At 39.4% G+C, this 23,204-nt stretch overlaps 1 protein-coding gene across 1 annotated transcript in view; it reads right to left on the bottom strand.

Annotated features, from left to right (window-relative positions):
• Window positions 1-4,404: 4,404 nt before the first annotated feature.
• The window catches only part of DHX8 (DEAH-box helicase 8), a 34,211-nt gene continuing 15,411 nt past the window's right edge, over window positions 4,405-23,204 (bottom strand). Inside the window, exons 12-23 of the mRNA XM_042475061.1 lie at window positions 22,418-22,599; window positions 21,253-21,447; window positions 19,417-19,602; window positions 18,727-18,937; window positions 16,625-16,806; window positions 15,306-15,446; window positions 12,771-12,926; window positions 12,284-12,421; window positions 11,212-11,340; window positions 8,330-8,526; window positions 6,442-6,621; window positions 4,405-5,313 (exon numbers count right to left, since the gene is read on the bottom strand). Of these exons, the coding sequence (XP_042330995.1) occupies window positions 5,094-5,313; window positions 6,442-6,621; window positions 8,330-8,526; window positions 11,212-11,340; window positions 12,284-12,421; window positions 12,771-12,926; window positions 15,306-15,446; window positions 16,625-16,806; window positions 18,727-18,937; window positions 19,417-19,602; window positions 21,253-21,447; window positions 22,418-22,599 (2,117 nt within the window). The 3' untranslated portion in view covers window positions 4,405-5,093. The remainder of the gene's footprint in view (window positions 5,314-6,441; window positions 6,622-8,329; window positions 8,527-11,211; window positions 11,341-12,283; window positions 12,422-12,770; window positions 12,927-15,305; window positions 15,447-16,624; window positions 16,807-18,726; window positions 18,938-19,416; window positions 19,603-21,252; window positions 21,448-22,417; window positions 22,600-23,204) is intronic.

Genomic DNA, 23,204 nt, shown 5'->3' on the forward strand with positions numbered 1-23,204 from the left:
TATACCACACTGTTTTTCACCAACAGAATACTATAGAATAAACATTTTTACGTGTAGCATTGCTAGAAATAATTTTCAAATAAACAGGGAACTAGAAGAATTGATAAATTTACCACTTACTAATAAAAAAAACCACAAACAAATACTTGGGAATATAGTTCCAAGGACTTTAAACAGGGCAAGTTCAGTTGAGAAGTGGATTCCTTTCTATCACCCATGAGTTTCCTCATCTGATCTTATGGACTAATTAGACTGCCTCTGCCAAATTGGGATAGTTGGAGGTTATGTGATGCCTAGAAACCAGCTAAACAGCATTTTAAAAAATCCCATCAAACAAGATGGGAAAGGCCCAAAACTTACTACTTTTATATGTCAGATTGGTTGGTTCCCTAAAGAATAGACTAAGCCAATTATTTAGTTTTGTACATGGAGAGATTCGGCTAATTATCATCCAATTATGGGAAAACTAGAGAGAAGGCATCTGTCTGATTATTATTATTTTTTTACTTGAATGGAGGATCATTATATTTTGGGACAAAAGCAAATTGGCTTTCATTTTAATACATCCACATTAGACCATTGTATTGTATGGCTCACTTTAGCAGAGAAATGTACTAACTCAAGCAGAAGGAAATTATCTGATGCATTCAGTGACTTGAAAGGGCCCTTTGATTCTGTTTTGAGTGGCTATTGTGGGACAAAATTTAAAAAAAAAACTTCAGTGGATAGAAGATTGTTATGTCTTATTCATAACCTGTATTTATTCAAACAAGTCTTCAAACCCCCTGTGGACACCAGGGCTGACTATCAAATGAGCCAGTGATGAATAAGGGCATAATAGAGTGATAAAGAACAGAAATGCACATTGGTCTAATTTTTAATTCAGTTTGTTTTTTAATTACTTCATTTCATAATGGCTAATGCTAGAAAAAATAATTATCAGAGGTTATTCCAGGGGCTAATCTTACTGTTATTACATATGCAAGTTTTGTTGCAATATTATCTGTAATCCAGCTGTTTTTAAAGTGATCGTTATGGGGCTTTTCACATTATTGTAATAAAATCTTTTTTAAAAAATCGTAAACTATATAGCCTAACCATGGATTTCTCCAAATCGTGGAAGACGTTTATATGAATACTAAGAGAACGTTGTTTTAAAATCATTTGTTTGGTTAAAGAATGGGTAGCTGGGAACCACTAAGTCAGTTATAAATGCATAAGTACAGGTCAGACTGTAGTTCTTCAAGCGGTCATCTATGAATTCACACAGTTGAGTTATCTTCACATGTGCAATGCATCTTCAGAACCTTCTAGAATAGCTAAGTAAACTTTTTAATATTATTTCCATCTACCCTCAGCAATATCCCTCACTGTTCCTGCTCATTGACCTCAGTTCCCAAAGACATCTCATTGCAGCATCCCAAGGCCCAAAGATACAGGACACACCAGGAGGGGAGGATAGCGGGTTCATGTGAGTTCACAGATGACCACTTGAAGAACTACAGTTACAGGTTTGCAACCTTTGTTTCGTCTTCGTGGTCTCTGTGGCTCAGACAATTGAGAGACTAGCAAGCTATTCACAGGAGGAGGCAGGAGTATCATGCCAGAAACATAAATATTTAACGGTGTAACGTAACCAAACACTTTTATTGAACACTAGCTGTACCCAGCCATGCGTTGCTGTGGCTCAATCTGGTTCAATAGAAAAGAAAGAAAAGAGAAAGCGCACATTTCTAAAATGTTTAAATTCACAATGCTTGTGGGCATACAATATTTTTGTTGCTCCGTTGTCTGTGTAGATATAGAGATCGTCTGGTTTGCCGACTCTACAACATGCATATAATTGTCCATGTGAGAAGCAATCTGTGTCTAGATCTAAACCACACAATTCTAAAGACTGGCCCTGAGCTTTGTTGATGCTGATTGCAAACACCAATCGAATTGGGAATTGCAATCTCTTAAATCGAAATGGCATATCCATTGGAGGTGTGTTGCTGTTACATCCAACAGATGGCATTGTTTTTAGAAAAACATTTTTACCTGTCACAGGTGTGACATCTATATATAAAAACATATTAGGTACATAAAAACATGTATTCGAATGGAACACTGTGTCAAAATTTCAAAGCAATCAGTGAATAACCTTCAGAGATTTAAGATTTTGAACAAACAAAAATTTACATTTTTATTTATATAGATAAAGCAACATTGCCTTTGTCTGAGAGCATTATAGATATTAATGTTTACTTTAAACTTGAAAGCAAGACTGCACTCCCAAAGGCTGCATCAGTTCTGGAATGAGCATTCAGTCTGTAGTGTGATATGAAAGTCAGTGGTTATGGCCACACAGCAGCCCTGCATACATCTTTCCTGCATACAGATTACTTCCCCTGGGGGATATTCCTCAGATTCAATGGCATACCCCTTCTTGATGTTCAGGATCCAGGTGTCAGTGGTAAATGCAGCCCAAGCATGATAATATTGAGACAAACCGTTGCCAAAAAGTTGGCAACATTATGATGAAAAGAAGGAAGGTGAAGTCAGATTATTCTTTCCCTGATTCTGGCTCTTTTTCTTGAACAACAGGCAGCATTTGGAGCCTGATGCTGCCCTGAAGAGGTGGAAGACTGGTAAGGATATTGGGCTCGCTGTATAGTAATTGGACTGAAGGCGTGCCTCTGGCCAGAGATCAACCATTGCCACCCAAAACAAGGCCTAGAGGAAAATTGAGAGTGAAAAGACATGCCATATTTTCTTGTGGTGGATCTCATTTTATGAGTCAATTCCAACTACTCCTCAATTCCAGCTACCTCATTTTTTGAATTCATTGAGGGCCATGTCTTTGATTGTGGCTTTGACTTGTGTTCCAAAAGGGGAGGAAAAATTACAACTCATGCCGCCTAAGGGCATTTTTGGCCATTTAAAAACAATAGGGAAAATGTTTGGGGTGCTGGGCAACTGCAATTTTCTACTTCTGGCATAAAGCAATGGAGATGGCACAGTAACCTAATTGTACAGGTGCATCTGATGGCATTTGGTTTTGAAAAGTACAGTGTACCTGTCAGCAAGAGATACACAAACCTTCAAATTCTGAGGATTGGTTCTATACTAGCCTCTCTTTTCCCAAAGCTGAACTTCCACAAAATCAATTTTACTCCTTGAGGGTAGGATTAAAATCACTTTACTCCTTGCAATATCAAAACTCCCCCACTCACTGTAGGCATCAAAGCTATTATTCTCCACTTTTTGTCTTTTAAAAAAATGTTTTACTTCTCAAATTCCTTTTCTTCCAACTCTCAAGTCATACAAGTTTACTCCTATAGACTAATTTAAACCAGATGTGTTCACTGCTTCAAGTTGTGGCAAGAAATTGCAAGCTGCTTCCCACCGCTGTGGTATGCCAGCTTCTTGCAACAATAAAGAATGTTTAAGCCAAGCAGTCACTCGCTCTTCCCTTTCCTGGTTTTCTCTAAGCACCTCGGGAAAATATATGACCTAGGGAGGTACTTCTACAGAAAAGACTTTTCACCAATTTTTGATTTGCAGAAATTAATGACTATCTTGTAAGAATGAAGGTTCTTTGTAAAGAATACTATGCTCCTTGTGTCAATCCACCTTATGCGAGATAGAGCTTGCAAAAAACTTAATGGGAAGTGAATCAAAACAACTGGAAGCCACCTGATACTTGCATCAACCACACACGGCTATAGGGAAACTCTGGCTCCCTCTGTGTCCTTGGCATTGCTAGATTGAGGCTGATGCACGGATCTAAGCTGTGGTGAAACAGCTAATCAATCCCCTAGCACAAGGTATAGAACAGAGTTTTAAGTTGGAGAGAAAATGTACTGCAAAGACAACTTATTTTAAAAGCCTTCATTGTACAAGAGACATCCAGGACATCACCAAATTGTACACTACACTGGTCCCTTGGTATCTGCTGGGGCTTGGTTTCAGGACCACCTGTGGATACCAAAATCCATGGATGTTTAAGACCATTGAATTGCTGTATAATTCACCATATAATGCTGTATAATGGCACAGTAAAATGATGTCCCTTAAATAATTGGCAAAATCAAGGTTGGCTTTTTGGAATTTATACATTCTTTAAATATTTTCAAGCCATGGATGGTTGAATCTGTGCATAAAAAATCCATGGATATGAAGGGTCACCTGTATTTCCTTTGGCTTTCTCTTTGAAGACCAAGAGACAGAGTTGCTGACAGCTCTTATATGAAGGCTGCTTCAGATGCGCAGTCATGCAAGCCATTGTAGTATGCTTCCTCCACCATATGATAGCATCACTTAGTTTCTCCAATCCAACATTGTGAGGCCAAGAAGCATTTTCCAGTAAATGCAGAAAGGCAGCATAATGGGAAGAAACAGGTGAAAGCAAAAGACAAACCATGGGTCTCCAGGTTTTTTTATTTTTAAAAAACTGCTTGGGAAATTTTTGATGGAATACAGGAATACTGGTTTAATGATAGCAGTTATGTACACGACCATTTTGTGAAAAGTTACTATAAATTACACCAAAAGTCTCTGTGAACTGTTCCTTTCAGAGAAGAAGAGGACAATGACATTGCAGTATACCTGACAAACCACACTGAAGCATGACCACCCCATAATAGGGTCTGGGCATTCTTCCTGCTTCCTCCAAAAGTCCAGCCATTCAACTGTGCTGCCAGTAGGTTGCTTTGAAGTAAAATACAACTGTTTCAAAGGATAGAGATCACAAGAGGGTGTGATGTTCTTCCCCAGATCCAACTTTTGAACAGGCTTCAAAATAAAATTCCACAACGCCTTTTAGTCATCAAACAGGTCAAAATTATACAGCAATTTTTAAGCTTTGGGCAATGTAGAAATAGAACTAAAGGAAAAGTTTGGTCCAAGATAAAAGGCATCACTGCAGTCAGCCATGATATTAGTTGTGTAGTGGCTGGGCCTTTGACAGCTGTATTTTTCCCCTGCTGGCCTTCTGTAGAACAAGAAGAAAATGTGAGATTCGGGCATCAAATTAACATAAGATGACCAAGTAGTCCCACCATTGGACTGAGACATAGCGATATCAAGGTCCCTGCAGGAGGGGGGTGGTCTCATCGACGCCTGAATGCCCGTGATATCCTCCAGGCATTGGGTTCCTCATAACGATTGTAAAGTGGCTCGAGACGCTGCTGTTTCTTCTGTTTGCTCAGTTTTGTGGGGTCAGAGACCTTGAAGAAGGCTGGGGCAAACTCCACCAGCCAGCGGGGATCTATGGTGGTGACTTCTCGCATATATTCCTTGGTTGTTAGCACCAGTTCATGGTATACCACCCTATTGAAAAAAGACAAAAAAAGAAAAAAAGGAAAAAAAAGGAAAATATGAGTGGAGAAGGATCATTATTCTGTTCTTGAATTAAGTTCTTCCCCATTTCCACTCTATAAAAATTCTCACTTACAAAAACAGAATCTCACACCTAGTGATCCTATAGATTCTGCTAGAACAATAGCTGAATTGTCGGAACTCATTCACTTTAGAAATATGACATGAGAAATTTGAATCTGGCACCAAAATGTGATAGCCAAAAACATTCATAGATCTATAATGCTTCCTGATGTGACAGAAGCACATGTTTATAAAGCAAATGGGAGGGAGGTATATTGAAGACTCCAATTTTGTTTAGAAAATAAATTCAAAGATGTTTATAAAAGTTTCCTAGTGACAGTGGCCAGATTAAATTTATTTTAGAGATGTGCCTAACACACCCATAAAAATTGTGTTTAAAGTGACTTTGCCGTGGGTGCCATCTGACCATCCAGAAACAAAGCTATGTTTAGATTCCCTTCCAAGCTACAGATCTGATCTTTTAAGAGACATGCTGAGACCAACACTTAGCCCCACTTCCAGCTCCACAGTCCCGCTGACGAACAGACTCACTCTTTTGTTCATCTCCTCACTGGGGAGTGAAAAGCAGGTCCTAGTATTGTTAGGACATTCATAGAAAATAACTTGACTAGTATCTCTCCCTTTTAGAATATAGTATAAAGATCTGCTGTAGAATCTGTGCTAGCTGAAGCTGAGAAAAGTCAGAATGTTTCCCCTACAACCTGCCAGTAGGTACTGGATTATGGCCATTAGCTCCCCTTTAATTTTCAATTATACTGTTCCATAAAAGAATTAGGAGAGGTTATGATCCTGGTAAAAGGGATTAATAGTTTCATCCCTTACATCAGTCAAATATATTCAAGAAGCTAAGGTAAATCACGAATTAATTCAACATTTCAAAAGTTCTAAACCCAAAACTTTTATAATACTGTTCTACACAGTCAAGCATTAAGATCACCTAACTAGAAAAGTTTCTTCCTCAAATCCAACTCAGTATTATCTCCTTATCTTCTACTAAGGCAGCAAACTACACATCTTCCAAGTGGAATTCATTCTCTACTCCACCTCCCCGCTTACCATTCAGGCTGGCGATTGAACAGGGCACTTGAGGGATGGATGTAGACCACCTGCTGGTCAATCAAGGTCCGATAACCCTCCTGGGGGTCTTTCTTGGCTGCATTGCGGAAGAAACCACTGCAAATGGCTTTCTGGACTCGCACTGTTGCTTTTCCGCATGATACTACATCCAGCTTGTGCCTAGCAAATCAGAAAGTGGTGGAAGAGTTCGTGAGAGATACTTCTACTAATGCCATTTTTTCTAATTCAGCTTGCTCCGTTCCTTCACCTTCTACTAACTCTTAAACAAGTTCCAATGAAGTCTCTCTTGCCCCAGGAAAGAGGTGCTTAAACTTACATGCCAGGAAGGGGGAAATGTGGTTCAACACGTCAATGGCAGATTTGGAGTGGTTTTAAAAAATAAAAATAAAACGGATTAGGACACCTATTATTTGCTTTGTAAAATATTCCATTTAGCAATTCAGGGCAGAATTGACCACCAAAGGAAAAAGATTTTCTACCATCTGAAGAAAGACTGATCTGGGGGCTCAATCTCCTCCAACCATTATGTAATATAAATTGACCTCAATTGACTTTTCCACCTACTATTCCTTATGTGTGCACATTTACCAGTAACTCACTTGGTCTGGAATCCCTGTTTTGGGATTAGCTTTAACCATAGCTCCCAAATCCACAACTTCTGGACTAATTCTTAGTCCTCCCCTTTTTTTGTTTTGGCACATCCCAGCCTCATGAAGAAATCCGGAGAATTTGAAAATCTGCATACTTTTATGCAGTTTTGTTAATCCTTATAAAATCCCAGCACTGCATTTTCTTTTTTTCTAATGTAACAGCTACTTTTGTTTTTCTATTCCATACTACTAGCTCTTCATGAGAAAAGTCAGTTAAGTTTTGCCTCCTACTGTGAGTACATTCCTAACTTGTTAAGCCTTTCGGAAGATGACTTAAGGTTTTTACAGTAATGATAAAAGAATGGCTGTTTCTACCGTGTTTTCCTAAAAAGGTTTTCCAGATGCTTGGAATGGAACAAGCTGCAGATACGCAAGCTAAAGGGAATATTCCTAGCAAAGGGAAGCAGGACAGCTCATTTGTTGTCTTAATATTTGTTAAGTATATTAAAGATGTTCTTAGAGGCTTTTGTTTAAAGAATTGAGTATAGATTTTTTTTTACAAAACACACAAAACCCCAAATCAATTGTTTGGAGCTCAGCTGGGTTTGATTTAGTAGCATATAATAATTATTATCTCTTATCTGTCATATTTCTAGCCCCTTGTTTTATTAATTTAAGACTGCTTTCCTTGACTATTAATATCCAAACCAGACCAATGAACTCTATAAAAGTGAAAGGAGGATCAGACATACATCATTATATACAATTTAAAAAGACAATAGGAATAGCAGCAAAAACCCGGCATCTCTGATGACAATTCAGCTACCAAGCAAACTTGAATGAGAGCAGGTGTTTCCAAAGATGGATGAAGCAAATGTAGTCAGCACTGAACATCTCCAGGCTACAATTCAAGACCATCAATGTCCAGTCTAATTCCTGGTTTAATAAAGACTTCTTCAAGTGGCTAAAAGAGCCACAGACAACCAACAGCTTGGCAAAACTGCAACCCAATCCTTAAATAGTATGTGTGGGGATATTTATTACAGAGGGGAAAAAATGTTTGTTAAGGGCAAGGGGGTCTGGGGCCATCTGAGGTTGTTCAGGGGAGCAATGTGGTCCTTTATTCCTGGTTGTTGCCCACCTCTGTTTTGAGACTAATAAAGGTTTTTTTCTTTGATTGTGTATTCCTGTATGGCAGGGGGTTAGATAGGATGGCCCTTATGTTTTCTTCCAATTCTACAATTCTATTATTCTCTCTCATATATCCACATTCTTACCTATCCATAATACCCAGCATCTGTTTACGGATATCCTGGGCCCTGCGTAGTGAGCGGGCTTGGATGAAATTTTCATAGCACCAAGGATTGGAGAACTTGTTGTTTTTCCAGGAGTTGTAAACAGCCAGAAGTGTGAGGTGGTCACCTTCAGTCTGGTGGAACTTGGCTTTCTTCTGGTCAGCAAGAGCTTGCTTGTCCTAAATATGAGACAAGATGTCAGTTTTGTCTAGCAGCCATGTTGACACTTGGATCTAAGTGCCAACACACAGTAGCGAAACATACACTGAAGACTAACTTTAAAATAACTACTTTCTGGAGCTGAGAATGTATTTTACAAAATTTTATTAAGTATATTTCCTTAAATAATTGTTCACAAATTATTGCTATCACATCAGTACAAATGCATCTGCTCAAACCCACAAGGCAGAGACTCAAAACTCTTTGATTTACAACAGACATTTCTCAAATTACAATACCCTGACGAGGTGAAAAAAACAAATCAGCAAGGCCAGATTAATACCCAGAAACCATCTACTACAAGACAGACCTAAAATAGAACACCCCTATTTGTCACCTACCATCCCCAGTTGGGATCGCTCAAACACACAATCAATGAGCTACAACCGCTTCTGCAGAATAGCACAGCCCACTCACAAGCTATGGGAGGCAGGTCTTTACTGGCCTGAAGTCAGTCTCCAAATGTTAAACTACTCCTCACTTATAGCGAGCTGCATAACATGCATGTTTATTTAGCAGCAGATAACTAGTACTGTGTATGGTTTGAGCTCAGATTATGACTCCATACCAGGATTTAAATCTCTACTCAGCCATGGAAACCCACTGGGTGACCTTTGGCAAGTCTCACTCTCTCCGCCTCAAATGGAGGCAAAGGCAAACCTCAATGAACAAAACTTGCTAAGGAAACTCCATGATGGGTTCATTGCAAGTCACAAACAACTTGATGGCATAAAACAAAAGTAATATAGGGTTAAGATCCTGCTACAAACCCAATGCCAACTCTGTCTCCACATCTACTCTGGGAGCAATATTACAGGGGCCAATAACATTACTCATAGCATCAGAGGTGCATTTACAATTGGCCATCCATATCCATGGAAATTTCCAAGACAGCAAACCTTGATTTTGCCATTTTATATAAAGGATACCATTGTATATAATGGGACTTGAGCATCCATGAATTTTGATATTCTCAAGAGGTCCTGGAACCAAACCCCAGAAGATAGCAAGGGCCCACTGTACTTGCACTTCTTCCAATGTGATATATGCCATCCTATGCCAGCAATGCTACTACACTCTACACTGAACAAACTGGACAGTCTCTAAGCAAGAGGATTAATGGACAAAAACTGATATTAGAAATGACAATACCCCAAAACCAGTTGCAGAACATTTCAACTTTCCTGGACATACGGGCCTTCAACTTCACAAAAACCAATTAGTCTTAAAGATGCTTCCACATTCTTTTTTCCCTCTCCCCTCCTTCTTCCTTTTTATGCTGCAAGATATTTTTTTTAGGCTGCAAGATACACAGCTATAAATTTAATGTTGCAAGATACACAGCTATTTCTTTAAGAGTAAATAATAACTGGAATACTCTACATCATCTTTGTACATATGAATACTGAATCAATCTCATTATTTTCAAGGTCTGGCATTACCAAGTGTCCTGAATGAGTAGATTTGGAGGAATGAGCAAACTTTGCTTTTTAGTGGTCTAGTATATGCATTTTGTTTATTTATTTACAGTCAGCATTAACACTTGTATGCATCTTCACATATGTTTCTCCTAACAGATTTCCTTCCTCAGCATTATTTTTAAATAGTAGAATCAGAATCAAAATGGAGACTACAGTCAAGAAATCAGAAGAAGACTAGGACTTTGAAGAGCGATTATGAAGCAACTATATAAAATAAATAAAAAAAAATCTTTATTTCTATCCCGCCCTTCCAAGAAGATCAGGGCGGCTTACAACATAAAGGTATATTATTGACTAGCAAAGTCAGGATTGGCCATGCCATCTTATTTCTGATTTCTATTTATGGTGTGAAAGCTGGACGTGAAGAAAGCTGAAAGGGGAGTTTCTACAGATACTACAGACTGCCAAAGAAACAAATAGAGAACAAGTCGAGTCTAAACTTTCTGTAGAAGCCAGAATGACCAAACTGAGACTATAGTACTTTGAAGATATCCTAAGATTATATGATTCACTGGAAAAGACAATAATGCTTGGTAAAATGGGAGACAGTAGGAAACCAGGAAGACTGCATTATAGGTGGGTATGCTCAATCAATGAAGCCACAGATATGTACGATCTGAGCATGACATCTGATAACAGATTCTTTGAGAGGTCGCTCATTCACAGGATCAGTATTAAGTTGAAGCTAACTTGACAGCAATTAACAACAACATGCAGAAGTAGAATTTGACTGGCTGAAATATTTAATGAACAACAAAAAATACTACTAAATTAAAGTGTTGTATTAAAAGCATCAGCTTATTTGAACAATAAGAGGGAGTTAAGACTTAACCCAATGCAAGTTTTGTTAACTGGTTAAGCAAGAGTAAAACAAAGAATTGATTGTTAATTATTAATTACTATCCCATGTCTTCCTGCTGTTAAGCATACATTCTAACTCCTCCTGCTGTTAAATATGCATTCTACCTCCTCTTTTTGCTTTGCAATCAAGGAGCTGCTGCAAGGTAACTCCAGCTGTGTACAGCTAATCTATGATAAGAATAAGGCTTGAATCCCCCAAACTGACATCCAAGTTACTATCTACAAGGCCATCTTTCTCCACTATCTTTTTTTCCTTGCTTTACCTAAGCCCAGCTAGAATTGACTCTTCCATAACATGTTTACCTTGGGCCGGTAAAATACATTCTGTACAGACAACATTGAGACTATAGTGAGCATCTCTTCACTGCAACCCAGGTGTACTGACATGATGAGCATCTTGCACAGCATAGGCTCCAAGGGAAATTCTGCCATCTGCAGAGTAAAAAGAAGAGCATTGTTAGGTGTTTTCACTAGGTTTATACAGCCTTCCCAGTAACAGACCAGCAATCTTAGGTTCAAAATACACTACAGAAATAATCCAGTTTGAGACCACTTTAACTGCCCTAGCTCAATGCACTGAGAACTGTAGTTCTGTAACACACTGAGTCTTCTCTGTCAGAGAGCTCTGGTGCAACAATAAACTACAGTTCCTAGCACCGAGTCAGGGCAGTTAAAGCAGCCTCAAACTGGATTATTTCTACAGTGTGTTTTGGACCTTGGTTAAGCTAACTGAAACATGACCTGATAGAAGCATCTCACTGCGTCCTTTCTGGGAAAGAATGATATATTGTGGCTTGTCTGGTACAAGTTTCATAAGATCAATGTCTTTCTTTTCAGCAAATGAAAGCTAATGCACCTCCAACCATCTTTCACCCAAAGATGTATAGAGATTGCCACCATGCCCAAAGTCAGGGCAGGGAATGTTCTGTTCATCCAGAATTAAAGCATACAGTATTTCTTGCGTACCCGTGTTCTGGTACATAAATCTTTCTTTTTCTCTTATTTTAATGCAAATTCCTAGTTCTAATGGCTTAATGACAAAACTTCACCACATACTGAACAAAGATCTCAGAGAGAGGTTAATCAGAGCTTTTCTGCTATGTAACACATAAATAAAGCCTACAAAGGTCCTTCTTGTCCCATCTACTGCTATTCTGTTAATCTACTTCCAGCTTCCATGACTTTCACTTTTTTCTAAAACATGCTTTGCCAATTTACTTGCCAAATACATAATGAATTTTACAATAAACCAATTTGAAAATATCTGCATAGGCAATTATGGATATAGATACACGATGTTATACAATGTCTTACCCAAACTCTACTCTAGTTTGCACCCACCCTCAGCAAGAAACCTGAAAAACGCAGGCCTTACCCGGCGCCCTAGTCGAGTGAGTAGCCCCTCATCATCCAGGGCTCCCAAGGTATACAGCTGCTCCATTGCAGTGATGAGTGTTTCCATTGGGGGAGCATCCATAAAATCAAAAGAGAGCAGGTCATTGATTCCCATAGCCTGTCAGTATTTAAAAAAGTGGAGAGGAAAAGAGAGAATGAACACATGTGCTTCATGCATATCTGGCAAATGATAAAAGATTCACCTATTTGTTCTTTAAAACAAGATCAAAGTTACTAAGGCCTGAAGTAGATGGGAGAAAAGTGCCAGCTTCAGGCTGCGTTGGGAGCATGGCATTTAGATGACGCACACCCTGAACACAAAACCATGCTGACAACACGCCACCTGGAAAGAACCAGGCCATGAAAGAGTGGATAGAATCACTCCTTCTAACGGCAAATGGCACCATCACAGTCCTGGCGCTGTCCTTTTGGCCTGTCTGCTTCCCATCCACATCACCAGAGCTGACCTTGAGAGATAACACAGTGCTGGCCAAGTTGGTCCTCTGGATCTCAGGTACATTGGTGGTCAGCATCTCATCACGGTAGGCACGCTCTGTGTAGAGTCGGTAGCACTTGCCAGGGCCTGTTCTCCCAGCTCTCCCAGCTCGTTGCTTTGCTTGTGCCTAAGGAAATCACAAGAAACAAAACACAGGGATGCAACTTCTACTATCTTCACAGCATGCTTTATTTAGTGCTGGAGAGCTAGATGTAGTAGAAAATGTGTTGCCCTCCTGATCCTCTTGGTCTGCAACTCTCTTCCAGCCAATGGGAAACAAGCTATAACCCAATAACATCTAGAGGGATATCTGTTACTGGACTACAGAAATAGCTAGAAGGCTTGCAATCAAGAAAGGCTGGACAAGATAGGGGAATTGAGAAAAGCTCACATACTAATGGGGCAACCAGGATATGACATAGATAGAAGAATGTAAACCAGCAGCAAAATGTACAACAAAGTTGTGAAAACAGTCTGAGAAAACCATTACTGAATTAATGGAGGATCTATCACCATATACTACAAACTAAGAATCTTGTGTCCTAATAATCTCCAGTTTCATTTTTAAAATGTAGTATTTCTAGTCCCGAGAGTTAGTTTTTTTAGTTATGTTTTATTGTGTTTATCATAATATTAATAAAACACAAAGAAGGGGGGGCACAAAAAGTCCATCAATCAATTACCATACACCTACCTTTACATTTCTGATACATTGCAATGTCTTATTTTGAAATAAATCTTTATTCATCTTTCTGACAAAGATTAAGTAACTTCCTTATTCCAATTCAAATTGTTGGCAATTTTTTCCTGTTTGGCCTGTTATTTTTTGTCTTTATTGCTAAGTTACTAACACTAGTAGAGAAAGAAACCTATGAACCCATGATCTTGATTATACATTATTTCTCAAAACCTAATATAAAGTTTCCATTTAAAAGATTTGAAATCTGTTTTAAACTCTGTTAAATTTCTCACTTTTTTCCCAGAGAGATGTTACCTTTTCCATCAAAATACTTAAAAGTCTAATTTCCAAGATGAGTTGTTAGTTTATCCATTTCTGACACATCTATAAGTTTCATAATCTACTCCTATGGTTGGAGTTTTTTCCCCTTCATTTTTGGCATACATAATTCTAATGGCTGTGACCATATACAGTAAGATTTTTCCATATTTTTTTCTGTTTGATTGTCCAATACATTCTACATACTTAACAAATATAGTTCTGGTGTGAGAAGGTCACTGAACTTAAGATTTTCTATTATCTTATTATGTATGTTCCCTCCTTCCCAAAATTACCTTTGCACATGTGGTAAAAAGTGCCATTTCATTAACATTTTTCTGGTTTCCATAGATTTTGGCAAGTTTGGATTAAATGTCACCTATAAAAGATTTTACAGTAATTCTCCTTTACATCATTACATCTGGTGAATTTAAGATTTTGATTCCACATTTTTGATGATTGCTCCAGAGATATTGTATGGCCGATATTTTGTGCTCATTTAATCATACTGGTTTTAATTGTTTCTTCTTCTGCTTCATAAATCATTAACATTTTATAGAATCTTGTTATTATCTTTTTGTTCTCAGATTGAAGCAATATGTCTAGTTCATTTTTTCATTTTGAATTCCTCTATCTTTATATCTCTTTAAAAATTTTCTGCAAGTTGACCATAAGCAAATCAGTGAGTTACAAGACCTTCTTGGCTATGTTCTTCTTTGGATTTCATTTGGTATTCTCCGTCTTCCCCCACCCCCAATAGATTCTTACACGTGAGCCAATTATTTATATGCATATTTTCTTTTTTATGGAATACCTCATGGAGTGAGGTCTATAATGGGATTTCTGGACACAAATGTTTCCTGTATTTCAGCCATACTCTCAGTAGGGATTTCCTTACATAGTGGTTTGCAAATTCTGTTGGATGTAAATTTTTTATAACATATGAAGACATGCCATCCACAGTATTGATTAAATCCTAATTGCAGCAATCTCTTGTTCTCAGTTGTCATCCACTCTTTCATGACATACAGCAAGAATGGTAGTATACCTTCAGATTGAATAATCCTAGTCCACCTCTTTCCTTTCTATTTTGTAAAATTTTCAATTTGATTCTTGGGTTTTTTCCTTGCCATAAGGACTTTGATAACCCTTTATCCTATTGTTTAAATGGCTTATCATTCGTGTTGATAAGTTCTGGAATAGGTATAGTTCTTTCGATAAGACATTCATCTGAATTGTTGGAGTTTTTTCCCTAACAAAGACAGATTCAGTTTGGACCATTTTTGTCTTCCGTATTCCATACTGAGAGTGATAATAGATTTGCAAGGGTGTGAGCACTGTTTTGTAGACTCTGAGAGTGGAGGGGTCAAGCAGAGGCTCAATTATTTTTTCACACTTCAGGGTCCTGAGCAAAATAAATCCACCCATCCAGTAATAGGGATTCTGGTAACTCCTGCCACCCCAGCTGCAGGTTCCAAATAGAACAGCCATCCAGTTCATGTTGCATACCTGGGAAATTGGTGTCACAACCAGCTGATCAATCCCTGTCTTAGAGTTGTACACTTTCTGTTTCACAAAGCCAGGATCTACCACATAATAGATGCCATCGATTGTAAGTGACGTTTCAGCGATGTTTGTGGCAATGACTACCTGCATAGGGGGAAAGGGGTTACAGTCAGACAACAAAACAAGATGAGATGTCAAATCAGGGCTTTACTGAAATTTTTTCCTATCATAGTCACCTAATGAGATCATATGTATTAGCATTCTTTGCATAAATTGTTAGAGATGCCCTCTCTGAAAAAAACAGTTTGGGCAGACAGTAGGGGAGGGGGTGCAGACCCACTGAATCAATTGCTGAATGTAATGTAAATCCAGGATTCAATGAGCTGCTCTCATTGACACTACTAACAGGATTCAGTCCAAGGTCATATTGGCCTACAAACTTCATCAGACTCAGCGCCAAGATAGGTGAGGAATGAAATGAGCTGCAGTCCAAATCTGGAGGGATACATATTGCTTAGAGATGAAGTTCTTAGGCTGAGAAATAATTTTTTAAAAACTCTTTTAAAAGTCAGATCTAGGCAGCTTCCCAGCAAGAGTGCTTCAACCCTTGAATGTGAGATTTTTGAGCTTCCAAAGATATGCAAACTCATCACTAAAATCAGCCTTCTTACTGGAAGGCAGCTAGCATAGCATTCATTTTTCAAAAGGCATCCAGACAGGAGCCATGAAATTACAGGGTTGTTAGCCAAATTTCTACCTCAAGTTTATGTGAGAAAAGCATTATTAAAACATGAAGAGAGGAACAGCTGAAAGAATGGGCCTTACTAGAGAAAGATCTGCATGACTTCTATGAAGTGTTCTGCTTTTAACAATCATATTGTGGTGATCCTACTATTAACAAGCACTATTCACCTTCATGGCTGCTGGGGCTTGCTGGTTGATAGCACCTGGCTGCCATTTTTGGAACAGGGTGCTGCACTCAATGGACTCTTAGGGTGCATCTACACTGTAGAAATAATACAGTTTAAGTGTTGTAGCTTCATCCTATGGAATCCTGGGACTTGTAGTTTTACAATATCTGATAGCCTTTAGGGCTGAAGAGCAGGGTATAAATACCATAAATAAATAATATGTTTAGCCTTCTCAGCCAAAGAATGCTGCTGCCTCACAAAACTACAAATCCCAGGATTCTGGAGCCATGGCAGATAAACTGCATTATTTCTATAGTGCAGATGCACCCTTAGTCTGATTTAGAAGAAGCCTTTCTTACGTACTATTTAAGAGGTAGACAACATTCTGGTAGAAAGTGTGGGAACAGTTACCTTTCGGCTGCCTGGGGGAGCCGGATCAAAAATCCGTGTTTGCATTTCACTGGGCAGTGCTGAATACACAGGCAAGATGATCAGCTCAGGCACGTCAGGACCCAGAGATTTCATCCGCTCATAGAGAATTTCACAGGCAGTGTCGATCTCCTCCTGGCCAGTCAAAAACACCAGGATGTCTCCTGCACCAAAGTAAATTGACTCCTATGGTGAGATCCACCTATACCTAGATCAGCATCCAGTGCTAGCAACTCCACAGATAGACAAAAATGTGAGATCACAGTCATACTTTCTCTCTTACACCAACAAGGCAGTTTTCACAACTGAATCTTTAACCAAATGGAACTGAGAAATCTCAGTTAAAAATTTTGTGAGAGAAATCTGTTAGTTCAGGGCTCTAAGAGAAGCTTGAAAATATGTAATATGGTCTGCCTGAAGGAACAGAATTTAGTGGCATGTACAGAATATACATTATTACTAACAAATGCTGAACATTGTATGTACAGTGCTGTGTAAATCTGCAGTGCTATATAAATAAAGTATAATAATAATAACAACAACAACAACATCCCAGCCCCCAGCCTGCTGATCTGTTGAGTCCTGCTATGTCCACTGAGGAAATGAAAGTGCTGCTGTTTCAGGTGCCTGTGAGTCCTTAGTCCGAGATCTGAAACATTCAATACAGGAGGAGACAGGTGTAGTAACTTACTGACAATTTCTATGTTGCCTCTTTGAAACTGTGAATATGTTAACCAGCTCCTTTAGAGAGATTCAGATTTTTTCCATTTCAGCATCGCATCAATCTAGCCACTGAGACACAAGCAGACCTCTTTCCTACCATAATAAACAAAGTGCTGGGAATGGAGGGAGAGACTCTGGTCTACACATCACTAGCAATAATGGTGTAGGACTAAAACCAGGAGGGACTTCCTTCCAATTAACCCCTTTGAGTGGACCTGACTTTAGTTTGATAGTGAATGGGTGCATACAAGCATACCCCTGGCCTGTTACAGACTGCCAAAATAAAGCTGCTTCGGGTCTCTTTGGACGTATGCTGTTTAAATGATGCATGGGTCCTAAGAATCCAGAAGCTGCACCAAAGCTGCACTCCAGTGCTTAGGAATGGAGTGTGGCTTTGGCGCGACCTCCGGACTCATAGGACCCATGCATCATGTAAATAGCATACCTCCAAAGAGACCCGAAGCAGCTTTATTTTGGCAGTCTGTAACAGGCCTCAGTTAACTGAGAAGGAAGTTTCTTTTTGCAGACCTCATTTTAAACTTGTTCTCTGTCTAGCTAAAGGTTTATCAACAGAAATCAGCCTTGGGAAGATGGTGACAGAGGACTGAAGAAACACAAACTTTCACAGAAGCTTGAACAGAGAAGGAAACAGCGCTGTGTTGTGGTTTGAGTGTTGGACAGGACACTGGGAGATCAGGGTTTGAATCCCTGCTCAGGCATGGAAGTCTACTGGGTGACCTTGGGCAAGTCACAGTCTCTCAACCTCAGAGAAAGGTAAGGGCAAATCCCTGTGAACAATTTCTAACAAGAAAATTCCATGATCTGTTCATCTTGGAGTCGTCATAAGTCAGAAATTACATGACGGCACACAACAACAGGGAAACTGTATCCATGTGTGCCTCCTTAAAACAGGCAAGAGGCCTGTTACAGTCTCTTACTGAACCTGCTTTTGGAGTCCCTTACTAAATATGCATGACTGAGAGACAAGGGGTGAGCAGGTAAGACCCACCAGCTATCCCCAGCATGTTGGCCACTAAAATGGATATTACTAAAAAAGTAGACACTGTTGAAAGAAAATAAATTATCCCTCAATGCATTCTGGAAGATGCCTTCATGTGGTCTCTACAAATCTCCAAATGTTTTTATGTATTCATGCAATGCTTGCCTAACCTTTTTTCTTTTTAATTTCACACGTGCATATCTTTAGTTTTGAAAAAAAAAGTCTGCTGAAACTTGTTCAGGATGCTCTTCTATCTTTCTTTTCTTGTGGTTCAGAAACCTATCCCTCTTCTTTCCATGTTATTTCACAACACCTCCTTGCAATTTAGGACCACGCACTTACAATCAGTCTTGCTCCTTACCTGGTGGCTCTGTCAAGTGAATTTGCATGACAGTAATCAGGCTGGCATCCAGGTAATCTGTCTCTGGCTCTTTAGTGTAGAGTATCTCAACTGGGTACGTTCTGCCTGGGATGGTAAAGATCGGGGCTTCATAGAAGTATTGAGAGAACTTCACTGCATCAAGGGTGGCTGACGTCACAATCAATTTCATGTCCTGTCTCTTCTGAACTGTCTGTAGGAGACCAAAGTTGACAAAGTATGAGAAGTGTAGAAAAGGAACATACAGTATAGTGATACAGTGGAGCCTTGCCTTACACAGGGATCTGTTCAGGACCCACCCACCCCGCGTAAGGCAAATACCACATAAGCTCAAGCACCATTCAATAGAATGAGGCTCATGCTTGCGGCGGCGTGGTGTGCATGTGCCATCGGTGCATGTGCGCCATTCAATAGGTTGCAGTGCAACTTCCACGTAAAACGGAAGCCACATATGGAGCGGGCGTGCTGTACAAGCCAAACTAAAAGTGGAAGCCAGACTAATCCATAACCCCAATCCACATCTGAGATTCCGAACAAAGAAATCTTCTGTTAAGGTTGAGCAAAAAAAATTTATAATACAGAAGTTAATGTCTACATTATAGCCACAAATGAAGGTACTGCTAGGAAATCTATTATTTTAAGGAAATAGGGAAGATTTGATTGAACTGACACCTTTTTCAGGAGACCAAAGAGCACATCAGTGTGTATGGTGCGCTCGTGGGCTTCATCCAGCATGATGATGGCATATTGTGTCAGATCTGGGTCGATGAGGCACTCTCGCAGCAGCATACCATCTGTCATGTACTTGATCACTGTCTCAGGGCTGGTGCAATCCTCAAATCGGATAGTGTAGCCAACCTTCAAGTAAACGGAGAGAGAGAAAAACAGCAGTGGTGAATGAAGAGCTGCTTCCATTCTATTACAGTGGCATTCAGGCCAGTTTTCTCACAAAAAATAGTGGTCAACAGTTAACAGCAAGAATGGGAAATCTCAAGCTACTGAATCCAATCTATCTAACTCCATTGGGCCTGGCCTCAATTAAGAAGCAGAGCCATCCCTCCAGTCCATCGATGCCTTGGTCCAGGCCTCAGAGGGAGAGAAGAACTAATGGACCTGATCTCCTTCCCCACCACCGCTCCCTTCTCCTTTTGTGTCATGTCTTTTTAGATTGTAAGCCTGAGGGCAGGGAACCATCTAATTAAAAAGACTGTATGTACAGAGCTTTGTAAATTTACAGCAATATATAAATATAGCTTAATAATAATAATAATTTATATTTCCCAGCTGGTCTCGTTATTTCCTTTATGATGGTCCTGAGTACAACTACATTTCCATGCACATCTTCAAAAGATACAAGCTGGGCTATGTGGACTTCACAGGTTAAGTTCCTACACCTCAAAGGTGTAGAAAATGATTATCAGATTCCAAAATCAGCATCCCACAAGCGTTTCAGTGAAGAAAGGAAATACAGTGGTGCCTCGGGTTACGAAATTAATTCGTAACGCGGCCGCTTTCGTAACCCGAAAAGCCTTCGTAAGCCGAATTGCCATAGGCGCTAATGGGGAAAAGCCGCGATTCCGTGCGAAAAAGCCGAAAAAAGCACCAAAAGTTTTTTTCGTAACCCGAAAAAACATTCGTAACCCGAAACAATAATTCCCTATGGGATTTTTTCGTATCCCGAAAATTTCGTAACCTGGGTATTTCGTATCCCGAGGTACCACTGTACAGATTTCTAGTCCTGAAAGCTGTAAAAAGAGTCCAGATCCCTGGGAGAAATCTACAGAGCTAGAGTGGGATTTTCAGACATGATGTAGAATGGGACATCCACTTTCTGCACAACTAACAGACTAGAATTAATTTTCCAAAACAGATCATATGTAAAGGAACATCATTTATAAAGATGACGGAATAGAATGTATAGTTGGCCCTTCATTTTCGCAGAGGGACCTGTTCTGAACCTCCCTGCAAAAACAGAGGCTTGCGCATATTCAAGCCTCATAGGCTTGAATGGGGCACACACCATTGGAAACAGTATAGGTCACCCCTCCACGGATATTTGAGGTCACGGATCTTAGATCCGCGGGTTAGGAGGGGCAACTGTATATACACATAATTAATAAGGCTGAAAAAAAAAGATTTTATGACAGCATCTGAGATACATGAACGCTCCTTTTCCTGCTCCTCTCAGCTATGAAAAGCACTGACAAAAATCAGGGAGGATCCAGTCTTCAAATAGCAACAGGATCTTTTCATTTTTCATCAGAATTTGGCACAATTCCCAAGCAAGCAGATGCACAGACATACCAGTAAGCTTCTTAATATGTAACTTCAGGACCTATGGATCAATGGAAATTTAAGTGGGCACCTTCTATGGCCATTTTAAAATCAACAATACAGCTCCTAGCATTGATTTAATGTCAACAGCATTGCTACTATAATAGCTAGCAGCCAATCTCCATTCCAGTACACTGCAGGACTAATCTGCAAAACACCAACACGACATCTTACCTCTTGGCCCAAACAGCAACCAAACTCTTCTGATACCCTCTTAGCAACAGACATGGCAGCCACTCGGCGAGGCTGAGTGCAGCCTATCTTCCCACGAGAGGTATAGCCAGCTTCGGCTAGATACTGAGTGATCTGTGTAGTTTTCCCAGAACCAGTCTCTCCAATGACTATTAGAATCTGGTTATCATGGACAGCCTGGAAGGGGAAGGTATTGGGGGGAAAATGGTTCATATGAGAATAGGATTCATAGGTAAGGTTGTTATATTCAAACCTCTTCCTATTTTTCCTTCTGTGTGTAAAAGTGGAAAATATACATCTCCATATGAATAAACAGCTTTGGAGTTTGTTTTTAAATCATGTTAGTAGTCCTAACAATGCATAAATGGGCTATAAATCCACACTAATATAGGAGTATATCAGCCTGCAAAATGTGGCCTCCAGCACAAATTATTGCAAGACATTATCCTATCAATCTAAACCTGAACCCTCTTTTAAGCTTTTGGTTTTTACTGAAATACATACCTGAATAGGCATCCCAGGCCATACAAGCACTCTTTATACCACATCTCTATACACTTAATTGTATCTTGTATTTTGCAAATTCTCTACAGGACAACTTTGGGCATTATGTCTGCTGACTTAGGTTTTGGACATCTGGAGCACAAATTTCTGTGCTGAGACTATTTTCATCTATGCAGACTGCTGACAAGTTGATATTTTACAGTGCTACCTCAATTGTAATTTTAAAATATTTAAACATTTTTGTTCTTCTTATTATGCACATTTTTATTCATGGGACTGTAAGTCAACATGGATATTTTATAAAAATGCAGACTATAATACATAGTAAAACTTTCCTAGATGGGAGCAGTAACATTAAATTACATCAGCTTCACCAACTCAGGTTTTGGGTTTTCGACTTGCAGAATTAAAAGAGTAAGCAAAATTCTTGATAATAATTAATAATAATTTGTTTTATTTATATACCGCTATTCCAAAGATCATAGCAGTGAACAGCAAGTAAGCTAATTAGCAAGTAATTTGGACTTTGGCACAGCAGTGCTGTCTCCGGTACAGACTAGAACAACATGATAGGCAAGCTGGGATGGCTAGAGTTAAAGGCCCACTGGCATAGTTCTAATCAAAATATCTTTTCAGGCCTTACCTGAATAAGCTGGTCCTTCAGACGGAAAATAGGGAGACTTTCCCTCTGCTCAATAATTGACAGCTGAGTCTTTTTGCCATAAGAAGCTTTATTGCCCCCAAAAGCATGTTTCTTCCACTCTGGGATGTCGTTGGGCATCATACCAATACCCCGCATGTTAGCAGCAATTTGCCTCCCATCCACTGAGAAGGAGAGAGAGAAAGCCAATGAAGATTATAATTCTGACCATTATTTGGCAATATATAGGAAGTAAAAGAGGGCTAACTAGAAAGAGCTATCCACTGGAGGGAATGGAGATGACAAAATGAATTCAAACAAATAGTACTAGACAAGTAAATAAAGAGCGTACAGAAAAGCCTGCCCTCTCCATGCCATTTTTCCAACTGATGACATGTAAATACTTCTACTATTCTGCTCTCAACAAAGGTTCATTGAGCAAAATATTGCCAAGACAAGCCCACACATAGTTGTACATGGGTAGCTTGTCAATATTCTGCTCAACACAGTTACATTAGGAAGGAACGTGCTTGGATGTTGGAAGGATGGAGCTAGTGGGTGAGATTTGCTGATATATGTGGAAAGAGGCATCTAAACAGCACTCAAGTCAAACCAGAAAAAGAAATTCACTCCATATTGCTAAAACAAACCAAAAGACCACTTTAATCTTGACCAGCCAGCAAAATGCTCTAAAAATATTAGGACTATTGTCTTGGAGGAGAAGGGCAGGAACCTCCTCCTTAATCCCAGAGTCCTAGAAATGTTTAGAAATAAGGCCCACTAGGCCCAA

This window comes from Sceloporus undulatus, chromosome 6, assembly GCF_019175285.1.
Source record: "Sceloporus undulatus isolate JIND9_A2432 ecotype Alabama chromosome 6, SceUnd_v1.1, whole genome shotgun sequence".
Lineage (NCBI taxonomy): Eukaryota > Metazoa > Chordata > Lepidosauria > Squamata > Phrynosomatidae > Sceloporus > Sceloporus undulatus.